This window comes from Ambystoma mexicanum, chromosome 13, assembly GCF_040938575.1.
Source record: "Ambystoma mexicanum isolate Mex_15411 chromosome 13, UKY_AmexF1_1, whole genome shotgun sequence".
Taxonomy (NCBI): Eukaryota; Metazoa; Chordata; class Amphibia; order Caudata; family Ambystomatidae; genus Ambystoma; species Ambystoma mexicanum.
In genome coordinates, this window is record NC_090938.1 from 254520436 (window position 1) to 254548307 (window position 27872).

The following is a 27872-nucleotide window of genomic DNA, read 5'->3' on the forward strand; positions in this document are numbered from 1 at the left end:
AAATGCATGTTATCTGCCCTCCAAAAACACTTTCAATTTCCCATGAGCCTATAAATAATATTGCTCCAGTTATTGGTAACGCTCAAACTTCCTCTAATGTGATGACATCTTTCCCGGATATAGAACCTTTAACTGCCCCGGATAACCTTCCACCCGGTTCTAATCTTACTCATTCTGTACCCACTACCACTCCAATATCTGTGAACCTTGATAAGGTGAAACTATTATTTCAGGAGCTTTTTAGCACAAAACCACTTATTGGGGTGGACGCTATTCTTACTCCAGGTTCATCTCTGGATTGGGCCCCTTTAATTAGCCCTTCCTCTATAGATGCTGAACCATCCCAAAACTTGGATGGTTCTCTGCCCAATGCAGAGTCTCTTATGGGGGAGCGTGCTTTGGGAGTTAGACCAGTGGCAGATCTCTATGTCCCTAATTCTCTTAACTTTGCTTGCTCAAAGCCACCAAATGGGGGCTCTCTCAATGGTTCTGAAGAATCTCCTGTTGGGCCTCATATCTCCCAATATAGGACCTTTTCTAATGGCCATGAAAGATTTCCTGCTGGACCCCATGTATCTCAAAATAGGACTATATTAAGGGGTGCAAGGGGTACTGACTTGGAAGTCGATTCCTTAAGCCAATTCACCAAACATGAAGCCGACTCACTAACTCAACCTTTGGAGGCTAAAGATTCTCTGGAGACTTTGCAACTTACTAGTCTCTGGGGACAGGATATGTCTATTTGTCTTAATCATGGAAATATACTAAAAATAGTTCATCAACTTCCTTCTCTTTCACTTATTTCCAGCTATGACATTGAAAGGATTTTCTTTTCATCTAAAGACTGCGTAGATATGAGTAACATTGTTCTGAGTAGTATTGGAATTAATAATGGCCCATAAAGAGGGTCTATTGCAGCTAGGCTTTGAGGTAATTCTGCTACAATCCAGTCAGCTCACTGGTAAATATGGAGGGTCTGAAGAGTATAGGGGAAATCTTACAATGGTATATCACCCGGAAAGAGTGCCACAACCTCAACAGTGGCAATTCACGCCCAGATTTAATGGTAGCGCCAGAAACTGGGCCCAGGTTACCTCAGGCTTGTGGAAATGAGCATTCTCTTAAGAGTTCTGCTCTATCCACAATTGCCATGGCCCCGAACAAATTCACTTTTCTCTCCTGGAATTCCAGGGGTAATCTACGTCTTTTTACGAATACTGACACAGTACATATGATTAGTGCCTCAGATTGTTTTTTCCTACAGGAAACCTGGCTGCTTTCACCCCCCCGTTGTTGATGGATTTGATATCTATTCCCAAAATGCTAAATCTAATTTAGGAGGGAGGGACTCAGGGGGCCTTTCTTACTGGAATCAGAGCTTCTCTTGGTCTTAGGAAAGAGGTCCTTTTGGACACGCCTTTTGGTATATTGGCTTTAGAGGTAGCTTCTGTAGATGGACTGGTCCACCTTCTTCTGATTAATGTCTATTGGCACAAGGGCATTGCTGCCCTTGAGCCATTTTTGGAAAGCCTTACGGATATGGCCATTACTTGGAGATCCTTATATCCCAGGGGGAAAATGATCCTGGCTTGCGATCTTAATTCCGACTGTTCCATGTCGTCCGAGGCCAACCAAGACGACCTTGGCTTGGCTTTGAAGGATGATAATCGAAGAGATCAGAAATTTGTTTGGAGTAGACTCTGGAATCTCGCCTTGGATTCGGTTTGTCTAATTTGTCTCAACGGCTTCCATGATGTTGATTTGCCGCCTTGCCCTTGTCTGTCAAAGTCTACTCTAGACTATGGGCCTCATCACGACTTTGGCAGTAACCCTTAAATCCGGCGACAGTGCTAATACCGCCGGATTTAAGGGTCCCCCAAATCAGGACTTTGGCGGATTTCGCACCAGCTCTTAGCTGGGGGGAAATCCTCCGAAAATGTGCACTATCACCGCTGGCGTGAAATCCGCCGGCAGTAAGAGCGCGAATTTTCCTCATTGAGCCCAATGGGGAATGGGGCATTCCCGAATGGGCTCAATGGGGAATGGGGAATTACATTACCGCCGAACTCGTGATCCAGCGCTATTAGCGCCGGGGAGTTCGGTGGTAGGGCTAATACCGCCAAAGTCGTGATCAGGCCCTATGTCTTTGTAGATCATTCCCTGTCTTACCTCTCGTCTGAGGTTCAGGTCTCCTTCAACCAATGGAGTGATCATGGGTCTCTGTTGGTTACATTTTCCTCCCCTTTCTCCATGAAACCTTTGCCCACAGGGGGACCACGACATCTTAATACTGTGAGACAAGGGACAGGGGTCCGCTGGTCACCTGCTAATATAGACCTTTTTAATTGCCAACTTCTTTCCTTGTTCAATCATACCTCTTTCTCAAGGAAACAGGCAGTATTTAACACACTGTACTTTGATACTTTCCTTAAGGCTCTCTACAGTACTGTCTCTGGCTCTCTCAGGAAGGGTAATCCTAAAAAATCTCATGCTCATAGGTTTGATTAGGAGTTGGCCAATGTAAAGGCCTATACTCGGAAACTTATCAAGGAGGCCCAAGCACTTGATATTTACTGGGATAATAAAAAAGCAAAAATTAAAACCATCCGTCAAAGATATAAGAACTACTGCAAATCAAGGAAATCTAGTTTGCTTCAAAATTACTCAGAGCGTATGCTTAGAGTCGTGGTCAAAAGAGATCTTAAGGCATTCTGGGCTATTTTTTCAGCCCAAAATGATAGCGTCATGGTCGACCAGTTGAATGCCATCCCAGAGGTTCAATGGTTAGATCATAATACCGAACTCTTTGGTACAGGGGAAGAGGGGCTACAACCGTGTGCAAGGGGGTTGAATGCATTAAGTGATACTTGGGAGCCTGTTATTGACTATGAGTCAATTCTTGGCCTTATTGCCAAAGCTAAGAAATCCAGGGCCCCTGGCCCTAATGGCTTAACAAACAATACATTGAAAGCGGAACCACAAATCTGGGCTAAACTTCTCTGCCTCCTATACCAAGACGTAGTAGTAGTAGTAAATACTGGTAACGTCCCCACCAGTTGGCAGACGCCCACATTGTTCCCATCTTTAAGAGAGGCCAACGAACCCTGGTCAAGAACTACAGACCAATCTCTCTTATCGATGCGGATTGTAAGCTTTTTGCTTCCATGCTTCTTTTCCATCTTAATGTGTGGATTAAGGAAAATCACATCCTACCGAAGCAAAAAACAGGCTTCAGGGTTGGCCATTCAACCAATCTCAATGGGTTTATTCTAACTGCCCTACAAAGTACAACATGGGGAAAATATGGTGGTTCCCTTTATGTTGCCTCAATTGATCTGTCAAATGCATTTGACTTGGTGATCAGGTTGAGACTTTGGGGAAAATTATCAATGTGGGGGATCCCGGCAGGGCTTCTCAATCTAATTATGGCAATGTATGAGAACGCGGGGGTCCATATCAGGATTGATCTGGATGGAACGCTCTCTAGAAGGATAAGAACACGTATTGGGGATAGACAGGGATGCTCCTTAGCCCTGTGTCTTTTTATCCTCTATCTGGCTGATGTTGGGGAGTTTCTGGGAAATGCAGGTATGGTGAACACAAAATTGGGGGCTCTCAGGCTCTCTTGGTTGGCATATGCTGATGATTTCCTTCTCTTTGATCAGACCAAAGTCGGCCTGCCAAGACCGATATGCAGGTTTGAAGAATACGCTACACTTAACGGGCTAAAAATCAACCCAAGTAAAACCTGTACGATGGTCTTTTCAAAGGGGAAAAAAAGGAAATAAACAAGAGTGGAAAATTGGTGGTGAAAACATTATAAGAGCACACAAAATCGTCTATCTGGGAATCCTTATTCTGGCCCAACCATCGGTCACTGAATTAACAGGTTCCCTTTGACATAAAATAGTCCCGCTTATCTCACAATCTATTAAGTTTGATAATAAATATGGCAGGTTCTCCTTTAAGCCAATTGTAGACTTCTTCAAGGGAAAGGTGACTCCAAAACTAATATACGGAATGGAACTACACTATTTAGCTCTCCTGACCTTTTGGGACACCCTTGAGGGTATCCATTGGAGAAAGGTTATGAAACTGCCTAATTATGTCCAAATGGCGGCCATAAAGTATGAATTGGGTTTAGTTTCTCTGCGAGCAAGAATCTTTGGGAGGGCACTTGTACTTTTTTCTACATTACTCTCTCCTTAACAGGACACTCTCTATGCGGATGTGGGTAAGACGCTTTTCTCACAGGGTTCTCGAGACCGTATCTTGTATCTCTCAAAATTCAGGGACCTTTGTGATAAGATGCTATTAGATCTCTCCACTGATAGGGATTCCCTGTTGACTAATCCGAACAAAGTTAAAGAGTGTCTTTTCTGTTGTGACTGGAGCGATACGCTGGAAAAATTGCATGCCTATCCATCTCTCTGCGACTTACAATTTGATCATAAGAAGAGAGGCTGCTTGTCCTTTATTTTGACACAATTCCCTAACCGCCACTATCTCTGTCTTCTCCTGAAACTTAGATGGAACCTGTTACCTACCAAGGAAGTTCTACATAGAAGGAAGGAGATTAGCGATTTGGATCTTACATGCCGCTTCTGCCACATTCCTGGGGTTATAGAATCTGCCCGTCACTTTTTTTTAGATTGTGCTGCTTTGAAGGTCCTAGGGCCACTTATTTAGGCAGATTCAATACTCGGATTATTGGGGGCAGAACATTTTATTTGGTCGCAGTGTCTTTCCATTTCTAAAACCATAGATGGACTTGCTCTGGCGGGTTTTATTAATTCATTAAACTTGTATGCCCCTTCCTTATGATCAACCTATATGATGAAATTCTATTCCAATATCTTTAACTGAACTGTGGATCTATATAAAATTGGGAATTTTACTGAAATCCTACCAAAATTTGTCTATACGCAGAGGGAAGCTTAACTTCTAAAATTATCTTTTAAATATGATATCAAATTTTATCTTTGCACTGATTTTTAAGTCTGTTTAATGTTTCCTGTTTTAGAATAAGGATTTTGGAGTTGTAATGTATCTTTAATGAAATTGTATTTGTAATGAATATTCTTGTATGCTCTTTTGATAATGATGTTTTGATATTGATGTTCTTTTTTTCCCCTCTCATTTAATGCATTTGTAAAGGTTTCTTTTGTAAACCATATACAATAAAGAATAATAAAAAAAAAATTAGCACTTAGTTGTGGACCCCCTTCACTCATCCTCCACTTGGCCCTGTCCCACATGTCCTTCTCCTTCTTAAGGGCGCTTCCATCCAGCCCCAGCACTTCCCCACCTCCCCTCCCCATGCACTTTTTGCACCTGCACTTTCACAATCTGAATGTCGCAAGGCCTATTAGGATCGCTATTGTTCTCGTACCTGTTCCGCCCCACACCTGCCTTGCTGCACCTCAAAACACTTGTGTATAGGCGCATAACAAAGGAACAATAGATAAAATAAAGTACACAAGGAGTAAGATGATCACACATAGGTGTACAACGTTGAAAGCAAGTCTCCAACTGTAAAATGAATGCATTGTTATTTGGAACTATTATAAACACACGGACTCTCCTCGTTTAAAGACTAACAAATCTGACAGCACATTACTCACCTCATCTGGCTCCTGCTGGGACATGGTTTCCCGTGTTTAAGTGCAGCTCTTCAGGACAGTGCTTAATGGAGATGGTAACTGGGCCCAGGATGCGAAGCAACGACCGAGGCAGCTAAGTCCGACCCTCCCTATGAACTCCCCACAGATAAAAGACACACAATGGGTGCTTCCTATGATCATAGGAAGTAACCTAGAACCACAGCGCCTGGCTATGAACCAAGGACCTGGCTGTGAACCAAGAAAAGCGCCTAGACATGAATATACTCCCTATGCAAATAAAAACGCTGAGGAAAGAGAAGGCCAGTCTTCACCGTTCTCTCCTGGGACACAGCACAGTCCCTATACAGTGCTTGCATGTAAAGCTCTATCCATATGAACAGTGCACAGAGAAATGCAACCAACACCCACAGCTAGGAAGTCCTCCCTTTACACACCAGAGAAGACACAAAAGAGACGTCACCCCGCTTCTTCCCTTCCTATAAACACACCTCCACCAACACGAGAGAAGGGGGATCCATTCCCCAGACACAGCTCCCCCTCTTAAAAAACAGAACTGAGGAAAGAGACCAGACCCCACAGCCTTCTTTCCACTATTCGAAGAACAAAACAGAAAGGAAAGACAGGGCACACTTTTTACACTTTGTGAATAGCAAACAGGACAGAAATCGGACACTCTCACTTCTCCCCAAGATCGGGGAAAACATGAAATAGATCATAGACAAGTTCCCTCCATATGAACACGTAACGTGGAGAAAAGAGATCAAACACACCCAGCTGTCTCCCTACGGACACCAGAAAAGCAGAGAAAAGAGATCACACGCAAGAACCCCTCCCAGTGAACGACAGAGTGAGGGAGGCTACCAGACACACAGTTTCCTACCTACGAACACCACACATATACAGGACACAAACCAGAAATACGGTAGTCTCCCTCCATATGTGCAAAACACATAGAAAAAGAGTCCGAACACAGCTCCCGCCCGAGGAAGCCAAACAGGGAGGGCAAAGGCCCAAAACAATCCTCTCCAACTCTACAAACAAAAGAGGTTAGAGGCAGCTCTTCTTCGAAGAGCTCACATCCGATTTATTCTACAGGATTAAACTCTGATTTATCTCATTGCCAACTGGGCATGCTCCATAGAGCAGTGTACGTCAATTGTGCATGCTCAGTGATGGGCTGTCTTAGCCTAATTGAGCCCAAGATCATCTGAGCATGATCGCAAGAGACAGCTTTCTGTTTCGCGCATGCTTAGCAAGAGTCATCCATAGAGCGGACAAACTTGGGTTTAAAAGAGCATGTGCAAGAGAAAAATACTTCTCATTTGCTCACGCTCATTCAAAGGCCATTGTCTTGAAATCAGTGTTACCATGTCCGTTTATTATATGCGACTTTGGGCTTGTTTTTGCCCAAAGTCGCTTATAATATTTGGAGGTCGCTTGTCGCGGTTTTTGCCCGCTTGTTGGACCTTCTGTGCGCGTGTAATTGGGCTCGTTTATATTGCAGTTAAGCCCATTACACGTCGCACAGAGCGTCCTGCACTGGGCTGCTGGCAGCACTTGACGGCAATTGCTGCTTTGTCTTGCTCTCGGGTGCGCCCTTATTTTGCATATGCAAAGGTGTTTGGCACTGATGGGATCGTTACTTGCCCACCAGGTGGCCCATCAATGCCAAATGCCTAAGCATATGCAAAAAGAAAGAGCACTTTAAAAGTTTTGTCATGCAGACAGACACACTGACATGTAAAGAAGGGGATTGTTTTAGTTTAGCAAGCGTCACTCTATAGCAATTTTATCTTGGTGATAACCCTAGTGCTGACGCATTATCAACTAAAATCCTTTATTTATTTATTTTTTGAAAACTTTTTTTGCAAGACTGGGTTAGAGGATTATTGTAATCTATATACAACATTTTCTCAGAGAGATGTATTCAGGAAGGCCGTGTTTCTTTTCAGCTTCTAATTGGCCATGTTACAATATTATATAGCGCCTTGAATTAAGGCGCTATATAAAACAATAAATACAAATACAATGTATTTCAGGGCCGTATTGTTTTGCAATCTGGGACTTCTAGTCACCATGCAATAAAATATTGTTGTTCTAACACACTATGTAGTGTTCTGTCTATGTATGTTTTTCTTGTGTTATGTTTCTTACTTTTCAGACCTTTCTGTGATGTCACGTGTCCTGAGAAGCAGGGTCACGTGACAGACTGCCGCCGGATATGAGATAATAAAGGTATCACCGGAACTGGCGTCTCAACGCCAGTCCGGGTTTATGCAACTACATTGGCAGTCGTGTGAGTTATTGCTGCGCCGCCCCCGCGCACCGCGACTCCAACAAGGCCACGCGCGCAGGCCGCATCTCCCAGCTGTCCTGCCTGCAGAGGCCTGCAGGTTTACACCACACTGGCGACGAGGCGGAAAGTGGATCGCGAGCCCCGAAAACAACGGCGGTTTTCGCGCCCACGGACCCGCGCCTACACATTCGCGGAGCCGACAAGATAACAACGCCGGCCCCGCCCACGATCAGGAACAACCTCCGGCAGCAGCGGAAAGCGGCCCCAGCAACCCAGGGCCCCAACGGGGAAAATAAAAAAAAAAAAAAAATTTTTTCTCTCACATCTCAACAACAGCCCGGGAAACAAGCTCTTTTATTCCTGGCAGCTACACCCAACATCAGATCACGACCTCACGACGTGAGAGAAGCAGGGACACAGGCCTGCCGAACCAAAGCGCCGCACGTGCGACCGCACGCTGCAGGCCCACGCAGGCCCAACCACCGCCAAACAGTAAGCTACAACTCAACGCTGCAACGCCGCAGAACACAACATGTCCGACCCGACGTCCAGCCCGTCAGAGTCCGGCGCTAGGTCCACGTCGAGGAGGAGCCTCACCGAGGACCGTTCAGACCCCTCGCTAACCACGTTCATGCCACCCTTCGACCCGTTCACCAACGGAGCGGCCATTAGATGGGAAATATGGATACAACAATTCGAGATGCACCTCGACGCGAGAGACATCGCTGCGCCCAAGAAAATGCGCACCTTCCTCCTCCTCAACATAGGATCTGCCGCCCTGCGCCTGTTCAACTCCACGCCAAACAGAGGCAGCGATGCCAACTACGCAGCAGCAAAAGCCGCCCTTTCCAACATGTTCAAGCCGGACCTCAACCCCGACTACGAGCGGTTCCATTTCTGCATGGCGAGACAACGGGAGAAAGAGACAGTGGACAAGTTTCACGCTCGCCTCCGCGAAATGGCTGTGGGATGCGAATTTCCGGACGAAGAGTTCGCCATACGCCTCCAAATCATTAACGGCATCTCCTCTGAGAAACTGAGGAGAGCAATATTATCAGAGAAGAATGTACGACTATCACGCATCCTCGAGATGGCAAGACTCCGCGAGCAGACAGAAGAACAAGTAGCAGTCATGGAAGCTGCCATTCAGAGGCTTCCGATAGACAACACAGGACCAACGGAAGACATAGCAGCAATCTCCCGACACCAGGGCACCCGCCCGAAACAGAACCCGAGAGGGCAACCACCACAAAGGCGTGACCAATCGTGCAAGTAGTGCGGAGGCCCATGGCATAAAGGAGACTCCTGCCCAGCATGGGGATCAACATGCAAGAAATGCAACCGCCTGAATCACTACGCGGCAGTCTGCCTAAACCCACCGAACAAGAATGACCGTGACGCAGACCCGCGGCCATCACAAGAACCACGTAGGAGATTCGCACCCAAGGAAACCCGCCAATCAACGCGGAGAGGAAAAGCCAGGGCAGTCGACGAATCACAAAGATCCCAAACCACGAGTGATAGCGACGAAAGCGACAGTGACTCATCCCCCGAAAGGCAAAGCAAAGAAAGGAGAAAGAAAGGGAAAAGACGCACACACCGAGTGCACCTAATATCAGCAGTGGACCCACGAAAATCACGACAAAAGAGGAGACCAACATGCACCATCCTCTCTGACGGAAGCCCACTGAAAGTCATCATCGACACCGGTGCCACAGTAAATGTCATGCCCGTGACAGAATTCAACAGTCTCAACCCCAAGCCAAAACTCCTCAAGAGGAAAGTCAGGCTATACGCCTATGGATCAAAGAAACCCCTGCCTGTGCGAGGATCATTCAAATCTGACTTCGCCCACAATAACACCAGCTGCAGAGCCCGCATATACGTGGTAGACGCCGGGTGTGAGACTCTCCTTAGCTGCAAGACAGCCGAAAAGCTAGAACTGATCCACTTCGCGTTCAGTACACAACACGATGAGCTGCATCACCTGCTAGGACGACACAAAAAGCTATTCCAAGGCATCGGACGCCTAAAAGGGAGAACGGTTAAGCTACACATAGACCCGACCATCGAACCCAAAGCAGTACGGCACAGGCGAATACCATTCCACCTGAGAGAAGCCGTAGAGAAAGAACTACTCAAGCTCGAAGACGCAGGGATCATCGAAAAGACGTCTGGACCAACCCCGTGGGTTTCACAGATGGTAGTAGCCCAGAAGCCAAAACAACCAGGCGCGGTAAGGATATGTATCGACATGCGGCTCCCCAACATAGCCATCGGCCGGGAACGCCATGTCACTCCCACCATTGACGAACTCATTGTAGACCTCACGGGCGCGACGATCTTTAGCAAGCTCGACCTCCGGTCCGGCTATCATCAACTAAAACTATCAAAAGAATCCAGATATATCACAACGTTTTCGTCCCATCTTGGCCTGATGCGGTACAAGAGACTCAACTTCGGAATATCATCGGCGGCAGAAGTTTTCCAGCATGAGATCAGGAAGGTCATCACAGGCCTCGCGGGAACCACTAACATCAGTGACGACATCCTCGTATATGCATCGAACAAGGACGACCACCACCAACGCCTTGCAGCAGTCCTGAGGAGACTCGAGGACGCCGGACTGACCCTCAACGCAGACAAATGCGAATTCAACAAAAAGGAACTCTGTTTCTTCGGATACATCTTCAGCGCAGCAGGAGTATCCCCAGACCCATCAAAAGTACAGGACATAAAAGAATTTGAACCACCAAAGTCAGCCTCGGAGGTGAGAAGTTTTATGGGGATGGCCACCTACTGCGCACGGTTCATCCCTGATCTCGCGAGCATCGCCAACCCACTCAGGGACCTAACAAAGAAAGACCGACAGTGGGAGTGGACAGAGGCCCATCAACAAGCCTTTCAACTGATAAAAGACTCCCTATCCGCCTCCACCACCATGGCGTTTTTCAACGTAGACCGACAGACCGAACTCCTTGTCGACGCCAGCCCAGTTGGCCTAGGGGCCGTGCTGACCCAAACAGACAAAGATGGCACAGTATTCCCAATCGCGTTTGCCAGTAGAGCCCTCACTAAACCAGAACTAAACTACGCACACATCGAAAAGGAAGCCCTGGCCATTCTGTGGGGATGTCGCCATTTTAAAGTCTACCTGCTAGGGAAACAAGCTAAAATTCTCACCGACCACAAACCGTTGGTCCCAATATTCAGAGGCTCCGCACCACACCCTCCTGCCCGCATTGAAAAATGGATGTTGCAGCTGCAACCCTACAACATCGCAATAGAATACCGCCCAGGATCAGACAACCCGGCAGATTACCTGTCCCGCCATCCGCGGCCAGCCACTGACAAGGAACAACACCACGCAACAAAAACAGACGAACACGTCTGCCAAGTGATAGCGTGCGCCCGGCCACGAGCAATGACACTGCAAGAAGTAATACAAGAAACTGCAGAAGACACGGTCCTGAAGCATACAACAGCAGCTATTCAGTCGGGCAACTGGAAGACATACCTCATGTCAATGTCTCACCGGACAAACGCAGCCCAAGCTAAACTCAGAGCGTTGTTCGGCATCAGGCATGAACTATCCGTAGCACCAGAAGGCGTAATACTGAAAGGTCACAGGATCGTATTGCCAGAATCCCTCGAGGCCAGGGCACTCAAGCTGGCCCACAGCGGACACCAAGGGATCGTCAAGTCAACCGCCTACTTAAAATCCCGGATGTGGATGCCGAACATGCACCAGAGAATGGCAGAAATCGTAGAATCCTGCACAGCATGCCAAGCATCACAGAGACCAGCAAACCCCGAACCTCTCAGCTGCGCCCCCCGAAGCACAAAACGATGGGAGGCCGTCAGTATGGACCACTGCACCATCGCCGGAGAGGGGTACCTGCTAGTAGTAATAGACGAATTCAGCAGATACCCAGAAGTAGAGCATGTAGCCTCGACAAACACCGAAACCACCATCCTCACACTAGAGAAGATATTCGCAACTCACGGCATTCCCAAGAAAATCAAAAGTGACAACGGCCCGTCGTTTGCCAGTCAGGAACTAAAAGAATTCTTCAAAGAGGTCAACGTCAAACACCAACGCATCACCCCGAGATGGCCTCAGGCAAACGGTGACGCAGAGCGTTTCATGGGATCACTGAACAAGATCATCAGGATCGCCAAGAATCAAGGACACCCCTGGCTAAAAGCTGTATTCCGATTTCTGAGGACACACCGTCAAACCCCTCACTCAGCCACAGGAGCCAGCCCAGCGGCCCTTATGTTTGGAGTTCCAATCCAAGCGGAGCTACCGATACACCCGGACTGGACAGCACCTGACCCAGACATCACCGAGATGGAAGCAAGACGAGAAAGACACAATGAGCGTGAAAGCGTCGCCCGACGAGCACAACACAGAGAAATAAACCCGGGGGACACAGTCCTCGTCCGGAACCGGGCAACACCGAAGAAAATGTCCTTAAACTTCGAAGCCCGCCCGTGGACTGTCACGACCACCAACCACAGCATGATCACAGCAACCCGAGGAAAAGAGACGGTGACCAGAAATATCTCCCACTTCAGGAAAGTACCGCAAGACATGTGGGAAGAGCAGCAATCGCCCCAGAGATATGAAGTGGCACCCTCACCCCAAGCGCACGCACCGCAACAGACCACTGACGCACCGGAAGAAACTAATGGTGAAGAAGAAGCTGCCACGGAAGACGCGCCACGAGAAAGAAGCACCCGATACTGCCTGAGAGACAAGCCCAGGCCGTCTTCCCGCCTTCAAGGATATGTCGTGAATGAGATATACCGAAGGGAACGGCAGCAAGGACCGAGACTCTCACCTATTCAGAAGTAAGACTCAAAGCCAGAGATTAAAGATTAAAAGAAGGGGGAAATTTTGACTCTAACTTGGGGAGGAATGTGATGTCACGTGTCCTGAGAAGCAGGGTCACGTGACAGACTGCCGCCGGATATGAGATAATAAAGGTATCACCGGAACTGGCGTCTCAACGCCAGTCCGGGTTTATGCAACTACATTGGCAGTCGTGTGAGTTATTGCTGCGCCGCCCCCGCGCACCGCGACTCCAACAAGGCCACGCGCGCAGGCCGCATCTCCCAGCTGTCCTGCCTGCAGAGGCCTGCAGGTTTACACCACACTTTCCACAACTTTTTAGGTGCACGCTTGTTTTTTCAGCTTATTTGGATGGGGGTCAGCTTGTTTTGGGCTTGTTTTGGAAGGGCATTAAGCTTATTATTTCGATCCGACCTGGCAACACTGCTTGAAACTACTTGATGAAGGTACCGTTAACCTGCACATGCTCAGAGGTGGAGAGAAGGCGGTGCTTTCTCTGAATGATAACAAATAAGTACCTGGACTGGTATACGAAACAACCCATGGCAACACCAAATACTTAACATTACCAAACCACAATGATGGTATTAGTGAAGTCTTTGGGAATATTTTAGATGCCAGTTTGTCAAATATTTTAAGAAAGGGAAATATCCCTTGGTGTTGCTCGTGAACTATATTTGGGCAGCTCCAGAGGAAGTGTTCATCCACACTATTTTAGGGTTGCGTCAGGACCTTTCATTTCTTTTTTTTATTCAGCTTCAGGGAGACCTACCAACTGCCCTCGTGTTGCCAATTGGCAGTCTTATACACTGTAATATATTCCTTTCTATATTTCGTTCAGGGGCTTTAAATGTGGGCTTTGCAGCGCCCACCTTACAAACTGCTGGAGGCCTTGCTGTATACAGAAGCATTATCACCTCATTACCTTTTAACATGAGTTCCTCCACGCCTGCCACATTCGGACAAATAAGGAATTATAGCTTTTCAGTGTGCATTTAGTGTTGCTAGCTATGTGTGTGGGGTAGGTGAGGAGTTGTGAGCGGTCATACTCTGCTAGTGGAGTGTGCATATTGTTTAGTATAGGGTTGCTGCCTGGATGGGAACTATCAGGGTTGAAGTCGCCAAGGTAGATATTGGTGCAGGGGGAGCAGTGGTTGTTAGTTGTGAAGTCCGTCCAGTCAGTTTGAAAGTTGGGAATGTGTGTTTGGTAAATGGTGGGGTAGGTGTGGTGGGGGGAGAAAGTACTTCAAGGGAAGTGTATGGGAGGATGTGAGGGGGTTAATTAATGTCAGTACATCTTTACAAAGGATGGCAATGCCACCACCTTGTTTGTGTTGGCGGTCTCTTTGGTGGATGATATAGTGTGGGGGAAGCATGATAGGGATAACAAGTGTGTGGTGGGGTTTAAGTACTATCTCTGTAAGAAACAATATGTCGGGGGAGTGTGTGCGGAGTTAATCGATTTCATGCGTATGTGCAGAGAGGCAGTTTAGCTAACACAGCTCTTTAAGTGGTGTGCTGGAGTTTGATTTGGATGATGTTTGGGTGCTTTGTCTGGGGCTTTTTTGTAGCACCCAGTGGTGCCCAGGGGCCAACAAGGAACAAATAATGAAATAGAGAAAAGATACTTGCAATATCCTTTAGTTCTGTGTGCCCTTTGAGCTGCACTCCTGGGCAAATTGGCGCCCTAAGGAAAGTGCTTAAATTCCCAAAGTAACCTGGATGTATTTCTGCAGGAAACCGGTATAAACAAGAAGTCAGTCAAATTTCCAGGCATCTTTGGGCTATGTACTGTTACCAAATTACCAGCGCCATCTGCACCAACCCCTTCAATTGCTGTAACAGGGCTTGTAATTAAATGCCTTCCCCATTATACATTGTGGCTGTGTGGGTATGTGATGGGCTTATTGTTGATGTAGTAATGATACCCGCTTGCCTAGCCAGGGTGTGCTCTCAACTGGATTGGGTATTTGCCAAGGCACCCAATGCCAGATGTTGGCACTGTGCTGGGGTTTGTAACAGTCTTACTGCGTCATATAATGAATTAAAGTTTGCATTGAAGCACCTTGCATTTTGATAATGCCCCATCGCCCTCTCCTGCTTTATACTTATACATAGCTCTCAACCTTTTTTGACACCAAGGCGGGTGGAAAACTAGGGTGACCAGAATTTAAAAAAAGAAAACCCGGACAGGCCATTAACATAAAAGTAGGACTGCTGTAAAAACAAATAAAACGGTAGTCCTACTTCTATGTCGCTGGCCTTTTGCGGGGGGGTGGGGTGGTTCGGGGTGCTCCCAGGCACAATCCTCTCATTGGAGGAGAGCGCTCGGGAGTGGAAGGGGGAGGAAACGGGGGCGTGAAAAGCATTTCACTTGCTTTTCACTCCACCATTCGCACTGGAAGAGTCGCGCCGGGACTCGATTTCAGGATTTCGAAATTGGGTCCCGGCAAAAATGAGTCTATGGCTCCAAGGCGGGTGATCCAAATATATAAAGAGAGACAAAGCTATAGTGTAGATGCCAGAAATACAGAACAACAAGGATAGGTGTGCTCTGACAAAGGGACCATTCACAGTTAACTGATAAGTATAAAGTTTTAATAGTAAATTACAAGGGTAAAAACAACCAATTAAATATTGTGGTCCACAGTACAAAACATAAGATATACGATAAAAGACGAACTAGAACAGGGGTTACGTGACAAGCTGGATAGCTAGTTAAAAACACTGTATCAACATGAACACAAATGGGTACATATAAGACAAATAGTGTAGTACCCTACTTCATTTAGGATCAATGTGTCAAAAATGTGTAACTCTGGTTATCATACAGAGTGATATCTCGACATGTTTCTGTTCCTCAAGGTAAGTATGGAACATTCATCAGGAGGTACAGTTGTGACAACGTAACAAAGTTACAATTGGAGGGCAACAATTAACAGTGAACATTTCATAGCATCTGTGAAGTAAAAAAACAGAAAGGCAGAGAGTCAGCTCATAAGTAGCAAATTACATCAGAAAGTTTCAAAATTCATGAACAGTGGCATCACAAAAAGAGGGGTCAAGTACCTCAATTGATGCCTATGGGTGCTCTCTACTGAAAGATAGTAGGAGGTAGAAGACCACTGGGTCAATCCTAAAAAGATAGAAATATCTATTTAAGCGCCATAGGTAGCTTAAAGAGAAGCAGAAGTTGTACCAACAACATAGCAAGTGGAGAGACAGACATGCAGACAAAGTACTCTGCATGGTAGGAGTCAAAAAGACACTATCTAAATGTGGAACTAGGGGTGGCCTGTAAGGGTGAGGCAGCAAGCGTGCTGGTAACCCCAGAAGAACTACACCAGGGACAACGTGCAGTGAGAAACCTCTCAAGGGTAACATCAGCCCAGATAGAAGATGGAGGGGAAGGCACGGGATAGCAGAATGGTGGGTAACCCGTGTCTACAGGTGGGGGGAGAGAGTGAAAGTGTGTGTATAGCGGTCACTAAATATCACCCCAACCAAGATGATAACCTCACCCAGCGACGAGTTGCCGTGGGATGCGCTCAACACATTCAACCTGCGGTCTGCCGGGCCTCGGAAGGTCCAAAGTCGGAGCAGGCAAGGCGGCTCAAATCGAAGGGTAACTTTTGTATAGCACTACAAGGAGAAATAGAGTAGGCCGATCAAATAGTACCTGGCCATTCGTCAATATTTAGAAAATACTGTGATCGCGTGTGTTTAGAAAAGCTGCTTACCCAGTGCTGAAAAAGTCCGCAGGGGGAAGAGTGCTCCGTGTAAATCGGGACTGACTCCGCGAGTGAATCAGAAGGCAGTGCTGAGAAAGTCCGCAGGGGGAAGAGTGCTCCGTGTAAATCGGGACTGACTCCGCGAATGAATCAGAAGGCACATTGCGGCCGATGCAGAGCAGGTAGTCATAGTAACTAGGAAGTCCTATTACTATGTTTGATTAACATCGGGCGAGTGCAAGGGTAAAATACGGCGGACATCTTAGAATAACGGGTTATTGCCTGGAACACAGATATCCAATGTAACACTGTGGCGACAGGGGGAGAATCAACAAAAGATAGGCCACCCTGTCCGCACTCATAATAAAGAAGAGCCCAAAGTAGTGCAAAGAGAGGCCGGAGGACTACAGAATAGAAAGTACACAGAGGTACTGAAATAACCTAAATAACCGGGAAGTGGGATACACCGGTGAGCAGCGTGGAACCGGTCATAAAGAAGGAGAGAGACAGAGACATTGGAGTGGCTAGATATTGTGCCACTCAATAGATTCATTGAGACCCATTACATCACTGTGCAAAGTGTATATCATTTTCTGCTCCATCTTCAACAGTTTCTTCTCGCGTGTTGCATAGTTAGTCCCTTTCAGGGCCATTAGTATAGTCCATTTAAAATCCTCATGGTTATGCTTGAGCAGGTTGAAATGTTTCACCATGGGAGCATTTTCAGTTCTATTCTTCAAGCAGCTCCGATGTTCCATGATTCGGGTTTTAGCTTTGCGGGTGGTCTTGCCCACATAATGCAGGCCACATATACAAGTAATCAGATAAACCACAAATTCAGTATTACAATTCGTCAGATTCTTTTGGGTCCAGAGCTTTGAAAGGCCAACATCAATAACTTTAGTTTTGGAAGTTAATTTGCAGACACCACAAGAGCCACAGGGGTGAAACAGATGAGCTGGCGAGTAGGCGGGTGTCTGGATGCTTTTGGCGGGCGACACCTGGCAAAAGCGAGTGAGTTGAGAGCTATGACTTATGTGTATGCACAGGATTTAAGGAAGTCATGGGTGGATGAGCTTGGGCCAGATCACCTTATTTTGCGCTCCACCCGATTCCTTTTATTTGTCAAATTTTTCATTTTTTGGAACTTGCTTCTTTATTTATCATTTGTGTCTTTCAAGCCTCACATGCTTAATTCCCGATCCGATGTGTTGCGTCCCCCGAATCAATCTAAAAGCATTTCCTATTTATTCAAGTGCTATCTCTTTGTTTTTTTTTTGTTCATGCGCTCCTCATATATTTAAAAAATGTGTCCAAAATCAAAAGGTACTTTTTACAAGGATCTGCTTATGCCTATCCCATTGTGTTACAGAGTTCAATTTTTGAATGGGTGAACATATAATGTGCCAGGTCGCATCTTCCAGAAAGCGACACTGCTTCAATGGCTCGTTTCCCATGTTTGCTCTGTTGTTTTCTCGTTATAGTGCGAATCTGCACTTACGTGGTTCTGTTAACCTCAAATAATGATTCCCTTCTGGTACCTAGCCTCTGCTCTCTCCTGTGTGTATCTCTACCCTCAGCACCCATCTTTCCTTTTCCCTTTCCGTATTATTTATTCCAGTGTTTAATGTACACATGTATCCCCCTTCGAGACAAATAATTCTACACTTCTGTCCCGCTGCCTGGATTTCAAACAAGCATTGAAAATGCCAACTGTTTGGGCTTTTGTGTAGGCATGGGAAAGGCATTTGCCAAACTCTGCTGTAGTAGTATTAACTGGCTATTGTTGGAAGCAGGTGCAAAATGGTACGAGTACATGGGCATCTGATAGCAGTGCCTGGGAAATGTATAATACTTGTACAAAAGCCAAAACAAAGCTTGTTTTAACAGGACTTTGGTGAAAGACACGCATGGTGTCACACTCTACCCCCGGTCTTACCTGTCTGTCCTTTATCGCTTTCTTCTTTGAAGGTTTCTCTGTCTTCCGGGATGTCCGGGACTTGTACAGGTAAGGCTGGTGGTCCTCCGTATCCAGCGTGGAATGAGAGCAGACACACAGGAGGACAAGAGTTCAGGATTCCAGGAATGTAAGAGCAGTCAATGTCCGGGAATAAGCTCGGAACCAGGGAAGGGAAGCACTACTCACAAGTATTGAGATGGAGTTGCGAGCGCGGAAGCATGGAAGGGGGGCCCAGGGAGGAATGAGCGGACGGCCTCGGAGAAGGCAACAGGCTGCTTCAATAATCCAGGAATGAAGAAAAGGGGATATGGATGGTATCGGAAAACGATACGAGGAAAGGAAGGGAACTATGAACAGACTAGCTGCAAACTCGAAAAGGAGTGTTGAGACACACAGCGCAGCGGGGGCGTGCCTGTTTTCTAGGAAGCCAGGGCTCCGGCGTAAATGCTAGACCGCAGAGTGGCTGATGTGCCGGCCATGTTGAGAGAAGAACGTCTCCAGCGGTACAGTGCACCATGGACCAGGAAGTCCAGAAGGGGTGTAAACGGCGAGTCATGACACATGGTGCTTATAAATTGCATGGCTGAGGCAGACCTGGCTAAGACATTTTTATTACACCAGTGGCATGTTTACAACTCCAATTAAGTCATTAACTCTCAGAAGACTGCTTTAGAAAAACACTGGCAGGCTCAAGTGCAAAGTTTGATGGTAAGGCTTGAATAAAGCAAGCTCAAAGAGTTCCCATGAGGAGGTGTTTCAGGTAGGAGGGGGTGGTAACTGTATGGAAATGGCCATAGGGATTAGCATGGCCATTGGCAGTCAATGGGTTGGCAAATAATCAAACACCACCTACAAGCCTTGGGTTCCTCATCATATGCCATTTCTCCCTATCTGTACTCTAATGCAATAGTTTCCAAAGAGCCACCTAATAGCTCAAACTAATAAAAAGGGCTATTTTCTCCCTTGTACACCTTTGCAGGTTTTAATTAAGCCTCTTATCTATCCATTTTGCATAGGCAGGTGTCCATGGGGGAGCGGTCCACCACTCCTGTTAGCGAAACTGGTCCGTGCCAAGAGTCAGGTTTCTTTCCATACAGCTGTGCAGAAGTTAATAGAGAAACTGTCAGAATATCCCCATTGTAGAAACGTGTTCCCCAGGCACAGATATCCGAGTTATTACAAAGTATAGTTCATAATCATACGATAACATTTTTTTTAAAAAAATCACAATACAGTTAACTGCTTACATTAACAACAACGTTTTTAACAGAACATCCTCTGGCCTTTGGGTGGCATTGCTTAGCACCAGCCACAGTCTATACCATTCTGCAGAGCCCGACACACGATCATCTCCACCTGAAGCGCACCTCCCAGGAGCTGTAACTGGTCCTGATCGAGTGACTGGCACCCAGAGAGCCCCTTACTCCAGTTCCCATGCAAGTGTAGTTCTTCTTTGGTGTGATGTCAATTACTTCATAGAAAATACATAAAATACTGTTGGCTTTGTCATTTGAAATCTTGAGTGTTCATGATTAAACACTTTCCTTGTGTTAGCTTGTTGGTTTTCTATAACTATTGTTGCTTTGTTCACAAAATAAGAGGTTCTGGGCTGCTACTTTTACAGAATGGGTGACGGGTGGCCCACATTTTACATAAAAGGAACACATGTAAAGACAGGCCCGTGATACCCTTCTCTGGCACTACAACTCGGCCTATGGGCCTAGTCAGTAAACAGCACAATGTTATGCTGTTGAACTTGAGGTCAAGCTCTTCTTTAGTTTCAACCTGAGCATTTGGACAGAATGTAAACGGCAGCTGAGCAGCATTCTGATGAAAGCGGGACACTTCAATGCAGCAGGGAGGCCATATTTTTAGTGATGCCAAGCTCTACAATTGAACAGGTGGGCAGATTCTTCTTTTATCAACCCAATGCCACACATCGAAGCCTCACAGTTTGTTTTTCTGAATTCAGACATTTAAAGTATTCTTGTAACTACGAAAGCAAGTGTCTTTTGTAAAGGACTTTGAAGTTTACACTGGCAGCCTTTGGAGTGGTTTGTGGTTCTCTAAATCTCTGGTTTGCATTTGATGCTGGAGTGGGCCAAAGGGATATCCTCAGGTGCTGGACGTTTCACCCTCCAAGTTACTGATCGTGGCTGTAACCCCGACAATGCTGGTCAGAGCCATAATGTGCAGACACTGCTATCTGTCATGGTTTCATAGTCCAAGATCACTTGGGCCAAGATCTGTCTGGGGGTCCTAGACAAGTGTCCCAGGGCAGAAGATTTCAACTCAACCGGTCCCACCATGACAAAGGAAGGGAAGAGTACAATAACAAGGCTTATTGAGGGATCTGGTGCATGCACATTGTCGAAGCATCGTTTTATAAAGAACCCTTAGAGAAATGTAGGCCACCATAAGAGCCTCATGATTCATATTGGGTCGACTTCCTCACTGTTGCAGGACTTGCCCCCAGGTTCAGCATGTATTGACAGGCAAGGTTTCAGTGCAGAGCCTCTGATAAAATAGTTAACTTGGGAATGGTGTGCCGACTCAACTCCCATTCATGTCATCATACTCATCGAAACATTTGGCAGCTACCCATTGGTGGTCATAACATTCGACCTTTTCTAGACTAACATTCTTATGTGGATTATGCAAAGTGTAAATACTAAATCATATCAGGTCAAAATGCATATTTGCAGAGTGCATTACGTCAGGCCGGGACAGAAACATGTCAGCACTATTTGTATTTGTATTTATTGATTTATAAAGCGCCTTACGCCAAAGCGCTGTTAAACACATGTATAACTTTGTGTGCTTTGGATTCTCGTTGGAACTGTTGCCCTCACCATGTCCACTCTGGATCCTTCAAACCGGTGCCACAGCCCTTGCAAGACAGCACTGTGCCAGGAAGTATGTTCATAAGACCTGCACTAGTACAGATGAGACATGAGCCCCTCTGCAGGTAAGATTTTTACTTATGTTCAAGATACAGGTACAGGATGACAGGGCATGAGGGAAGGTAAGTTACACAGAGAGAGGAATCCACCAGCCCCCTTACTCTGGAGCAGGCTCTCTTCAACTGTCACACCAGAAACCTAGGGAGGGGAACATTCCAGGCACTCACCAACATTCCATGCCCACTGCATCCACTCAGGGAAACCAAGACATAACACATCTTCCCCGTTTAAAACAACAAAAGGAAATGAGGAAAAAAGGAGCAAAAGGAAAACATCTGAAGAAACGACCTGAAGTCAACATACCACCGAACTCCGCATCACCCCACAAGAAGCAAGAGCTCCCACACCAGTCTAGCCATTTCACAAGAAACAAGGAGCAGACTCCGACCAGACAAAATCTCCTCCGAACTACACCACAATATGCAACCTGCCCAACAATCTAACAAATTAAGTCCAAGCGTGCGGGCCCTGCAGCTGGACACACCACATTGAGGACCAGCCCCAATTCCAACTCTCACAACCGACCATGTCCAACAAACTCCTCTCACAACACCTTCTCCTCACCACACCATCAATCCGCTAAAGAACAATGCACAACCACAGGCACCTCGCAAACAAAACCTCCAAAAATTAGCACATGCAACACCAACGTCAACACCTCCCAGAACCACAGGGCAACAGAAACCCATGAACACCAATGATACCACAGACTGCCCCCCTAAAAGGGTATCAGGCGTCCCAACCGGTGTATCAGATGAAACAGGTAATTCCTCCCAGTAAAAACCGCTGGATGTCCAACACCCAAATTAGAACAACAGGCACGTGTCCTAGACACCCCTCCAAGCGGCCCATGGTCAGGTCATATTCCCAAGCAGTCCTGCACCACCAACAAGCACAGGTCAAGCCCCATAGTGGACACTGTTTTGGAACATACATAACATAAGGATTGGGCTGCCACGAACCCAATCCAGTGGTTCGCTACACCAGCAGGTGGGGTTCACAACACAATACATAAAAACATTTAGGCCTCTCCACACAAACATAGGCAAATTGAGCACTACAGGCATGGTAAACGAGAGCAACTCTCACTGCAATTGAGTCCAAAGTCTTAGAACTACAAAGTTACATGGGTGGTCGTGCGGAGGCAAACATTTAATTAAACTACAAATCATACATGACACAAGTAATTTAGTTGTAATCATTCCCTACTTACAGTGGCCACGTCAGATAAACTCCTGACTCTCATTCCAGGATCAGCTGACATCAAACTCAACAAAGCACAGTCGCATCCATTTCAAGCTATAAATATAAAAAGCAACACTGCAACAGCTGGAACATATGAAATACCATTCAAATAACAGGCCTCACATGACAATTGGTAAAAAGACAAGATTGATATTTCGCACATAAATACTGGGCCTCATTACGACCCTGGCCCAGGGTTGTATTTTTACCGGCACCCGGCAATGGGGACTCACCAGGGCTGTACCCTGTAATTCCCCACTGCTGGGTGTGGGTAACAATTACTCTGCGTCAATGTCTGCAAGTGGGTGCCTTTCCGCCTGCCAGGCACCAGCTTACAGACTCATAGTTTGCCGGTCCAGTAACAACGGTGCCTGTAGCTTCCCGCCACAGTTGTTACCAGACTGGCAAACTTGTAATGAGGCCCACTGTCTAGTCCTACTTTTCCTTTAGGCTGATCCCTTCCATGAGCGCTCTCACACTGCACCATCTGCATGTCATCACAGGAATCGTGGTACAGTGACTGCACCTTGCTGCGTGAGAAGGTTGCACACAGCCAACAGAATCCCACGCAAACATGGCACGCCGGTGACCGGCATTCTGATAAGTCATCATTTGGCACAAAGCTCCATATAGCATAGTGCTCTTGGGCCGCACCCAACTTCAACAGATTCATGCCCAGCATAGCGCGCCCTTTCACCAGCAGACACAGGACACCCTGGGATGGCCCCCCTCCTGGGGCGCCGCACTTCACCCTGGAAATCTGTATGAAAGGGCCTCTGCAAATGCTCTGGTAAGCTGTCATCCAAAGCTTTTACGGCAGCCTTTCCCTCTTCCCCTTTCATTAGCACGCTCCTTGGAGCTACCACACAGGATCTCTCCCAGGTACTTGGTGCCAGCTTTATTGTCCACTCCCAGGCAGTGTGAAGCCACCCAATTGGTCTCTCCCAGGCCATTTCAGCCGCCAGATTGGTCTCACCAAGGCTGTATTAGCCGCCATGGTTTCCCTCCCAGGCCTTGTGGCCGCCTACAAAAGGTGTCTCTCCCAGGCTGGGCTTAATGGCCGTCCCAGCTGCCTTTTGTGTCCTGATACTAGAGGTGACTGAACTGCCAACAGGGCCTTCTGGCTGACACCTTCAACTGCCCCTCTCGGCACTTGGCACAACTGCTTTGCTTTGCGCAAGGGGTCAGCTCACCTTGGGGGACCGGAGCAGCCGGTGGATGTCTCCTCTTCCTCTGGGTTACAGCACTGTACCTCTGCTCTGTCTGCTGCTGACTCCCACGCTCCCTTCTTTTCTTCACCTAGGCCTCGTTCATGGGTTCTTCAAGTTCCTCGTCACCATTGGTAAGAGCTGCTCTAGTACAGATGAGACAGAGTACAGATGAGACAGGAGCCACTCTGCATGTAAGACCTTTACATAGGCTCAAGATACAGGTACAGCATGACAAGTGTTAAGGATTTCAATCAAGCGACACACACCTTGATATGATATGATATGATATGGTATTTGTAACGCGCCTATACACAGGTGTTTCAAGGCGCGACGAGGCAGGGAGGGGAGGGACAAGGGGAGACAGACAACGATCCTACTAGGCCAGGTGTCATTCAGATCGCGCAAGTGGAGGGGTGGGGGAGGGGGAAAAGTGCAAGGGGAAGGGGAGGGGGGGAAGTGCAGTACAAGGTAAGTGGCGTAAAGTAATAAATAAATAAATAGGGCCAGCTGGTGGCAAGTGCGAGGTAAGTGCAGAGCAAGTGCTGGGGAAGGGGGGGGCTGTAGGGATACAGAGACAGTCCCGCAGTGCAAAGGGGTTCCAGGGCATCAGTGCAAGTGGAGAGTGGCTGGGCCCAGGACCGAGGCCGTTTAGAGACCGAGACCGAGGCCTTGGTCTCGGCCCAGTAAGTAGCGCACAATTGAGATGCTTTTCTACTTATTTTATACTTATTCAATTTTTAGATGGTACACCACTCATATCACACCCCCTTTTCAAATACCCCGGGTCGCAATGGACCATGAACCAGGCTGGTTGGTAAAATACAATATTTATTTATTTATTTTAAACTTCAAAAGAAATCAGACCATTTTTTATATGGGGCAGCAATCATCAATTGGGTGATAATTACAATGAGAATCTGAGCAATGCACTGGGTTTAACCTTCTAGTGGTGCATATACACAGCACAGCGGAATAGGAGCACTTTTTCATTTAGGAAAGATAGCACCCAAGTTAGAATTTCCCCCTGCAATTTTCCCTCAACCCACAAATAATCAATTCTGAGTGGAGAAATAGAAGCAGCAGGTAATCAGGAATAAGAGTTGAAGAACCGTGAGGGCGGGAGGGAGAGTAAATAGGATATGGCCCTTACTCTAAAATAGTTTTAACACAAACATAGGGCAAAAACCACTGTATGGAAAAATGGGTTATAGCTCATCAGGAAATCCAGAGGCCTATGTGGACCAGGACCAATGTACTAGCACCCAAAGAGAGGGTACATGTACAAACAAGGCTGTGATGGAAGGACAGAAAAGGATAGAATGAATATCTGACTATCCCTGCCTAAGTGCAAAGCCTCCTCTAGGTAGCGGTGCTGTGCCGCTTACAAACAGTGGATAGAAAAAGAAATAAACTACCACTTTTAGGTAGGTAATACTTTCAGCCTTGTTGGACCTATGCCACTCTCGTCCACTATGTGTAAGTGGAAATAGGAAGAGTTGTGCTCAATGATCACTTAAAAAAGGTGCACCTATGGTCAATTGGAGAGGCATCTAGTGGGGTATCTGTCAGTTTATTCGCCACTAGATTGTCTTCCTGGCCATGGTGTACTCGGGTCTAAAACGACATACATTGTACGACCATACAGTGGTTTTTGCCCAATCAGGAATAAGAACCAGGAAACAGAATCCAAATCTGACCTTCCCTCACCAAATAAGAGAGAAAAACGGATTTTAAACCCCTTGCAATGTTATGAAATGACACTGTGAAATGGACAAATAAATAATGAATGTGTGTTAAAAACCTTGAAGCAAATATAATTCCTCACTAAAGCAACAATGCAAAGACACTAATAATCACAAAGAATGGATTACCAAGAGCATATAGTTTGAAAATGAGTGGACAGTTTAAAACAGATTGCAGCAAAATGACACGTGTAAAAGTTGCATTTATTCAATTCCCGCCTTAAATTACCCAAACGGTTTTTAATAAAACGGGTGAAATACACTGATTTGGTATGCTGGGGGATAGATATATATCACAGGGACACTCTAGAGTTGAAAATAGGTCTCTAGCTATGAAACTGGATGAGTTATGCAAGATATAAAAAGGTGCGCTTTGAGTAAAATAAAGCCGTGAAATAGGAAAGGAAATCAGTTTTGACACGAATAGTTTTACTCTAAACTAGAGTATTCAGGCTAGACCACCAAAGATGGACACAGTAAGATCCAGGGTTTATTTGCGACTTCAACCCCATCACCCCAGCGCCCAAACCTAGCGGAAACCAGTCCGATCACTCGAAATAGGACTAATGGCATAGGATTACACAAGACAAAATTGAAAAGAGAGATGGCGCTAGCACTAGAAATCAAGGGCAGGGTGCACAGATAGTTCTAACAGTTTTAACAATTTATCAGGCTAAGGATAGGATGGCTTAGAGTGTGGGATAAGGACAAAGGCAAGACAAGTAGATTATGGATTTCTATGGGGTGGTGATTTATACTTACAGTCCACTTTTAGTTTTGGGATTTTTGGACCGTCAATAGGGTCTGGTCACTACACAGCGGCGCACCTGGAAAACAGCTGGGCAGTTATGGTCACCGGATGGCACTTCTGGACTGGCACTTCTGGTCACTGGATACTGAAGGTCAGCTGGATGGCGGGATTGCAGCAGGCATGCAGTTAGTGAGCAGCAAGCCAGGCTGGTCCAGGATGCAAAAGGACCACAGCTCTCCCCTTTTTCATGGGAGATTAGTGGGTTTTCAGAATTGAGAACTTGCTTGGAATGGGATCAGCTCTGCTTGGGTTTAGCAGTGGGCCCTGGAGTATGGTCAGCAATGCTTTGGCCTTGTAGTTGGGATCTGGAATCTGGATGGATGGAACAGGAACGCAGCGCAGGAACGTCAGGAAGAGAGTGGGCCTCATTACGAGTCCGGCGGTAACTAAGGTGGTAAAACCGCCTGGTTACCGCCGGATTCGTATTACCATTCTGCCTTCGTGATTCACGGAATTACCGGGGCATTACAACCCCAGTTTTCCGGGAATCACGGAGGCTGAATGGTGTTAATCCCCATTCCCATTGAGTCCTATCGGACTCAATGGGAATGGGGATCATGGAAACACCGGCAGCATCTCGTAATGCTGCCGGTGTTTCCTCGTCCGCCTGCAGGCGGGCAGTGTTAAACCCGCCAGGTCAAACCTGGCGGGAACATCACCTCCCGCCTGCAGGAGTCGGGATCAGGCGGTCCGGAAACAACGGTGGCGGCGGGTTTACCGCCACCGTTATTTCCGGGACGCCTAATATGTAATGACGCCCAGTGTCTCTCTAGAGTCTTGTCAGGGACTCTTATTTATAATGCATAGTGACATCAAAGCATATGGCTGGGGCAGGCTTAACAAAACACGCCTCTAACAACTGGATTGGACAAGGGTGATAGTCTTCGCCTCGCTCTCAACTGGTTGGATTTCCAGAAAATGATGTTAGATTTATGATGTGAGTTTTACAATGTCCAAAACCTCCCACAATTATTTTACTTAAAATCAATGTTTGCCCTAAATGGCACCTTCATACAGAGGAAACATCTAAACACAGACATAAGCAATTTATATATTTTATGTAGCACATAGCAGTACAATCCTCCAGTTTGTGAGACCTTGTTTCGCCCTTCTACGAGTTTTTCACGCTTTTCAATGGGATTTACATTATTCAAAATTCTATAACTTTATACATGGGTGTGGATTATCATAAGGGATGTATGGACAGAAATTCGCATTTGCAACGTGGATGCTTTTCTTGTAATCCGCAATACTTTGCCATTTCTATTCTCAAGGTGTCAGTGAATTCTACCATGTCTTCAATGAAAGCCCGTAAATCATTATTATTATTTATAAAATGGCCTCTGGAAGCAAATGGCAATCCTTTGTAACTGGACCATTTTTTTTCTCTCATCGGTAGCCACGACCTGTCATTTCCTCCAGAGCAAGGTG

At 46.5% G+C, this 27872-nt stretch overlaps 1 protein-coding gene across 2 annotated transcripts in view; it reads right to left on the reverse strand.

Moving 5' to 3' along the window:
- The window catches only part of LOC138521156 (zinc finger protein 2-like), a 219858-nt gene extending 213096 nt beyond the window's left edge, over window positions 1–6762 (reverse strand). For both annotated transcript variants that reach the window (XM_069633736.1, XM_069633735.1), the window contains exon 1: window positions 5625–6762. In XM_069633736.1, coding sequence (XP_069489837.1) covers window positions 5625–5648 — 24 coding nt within the window. In that variant the 5' untranslated portion in view covers window positions 5649–6762. The remainder of the gene's footprint in view (window positions 1–5624) is intronic.
- Between the last annotated feature and the right edge of the window lie 21110 nt (window positions 6763–27872).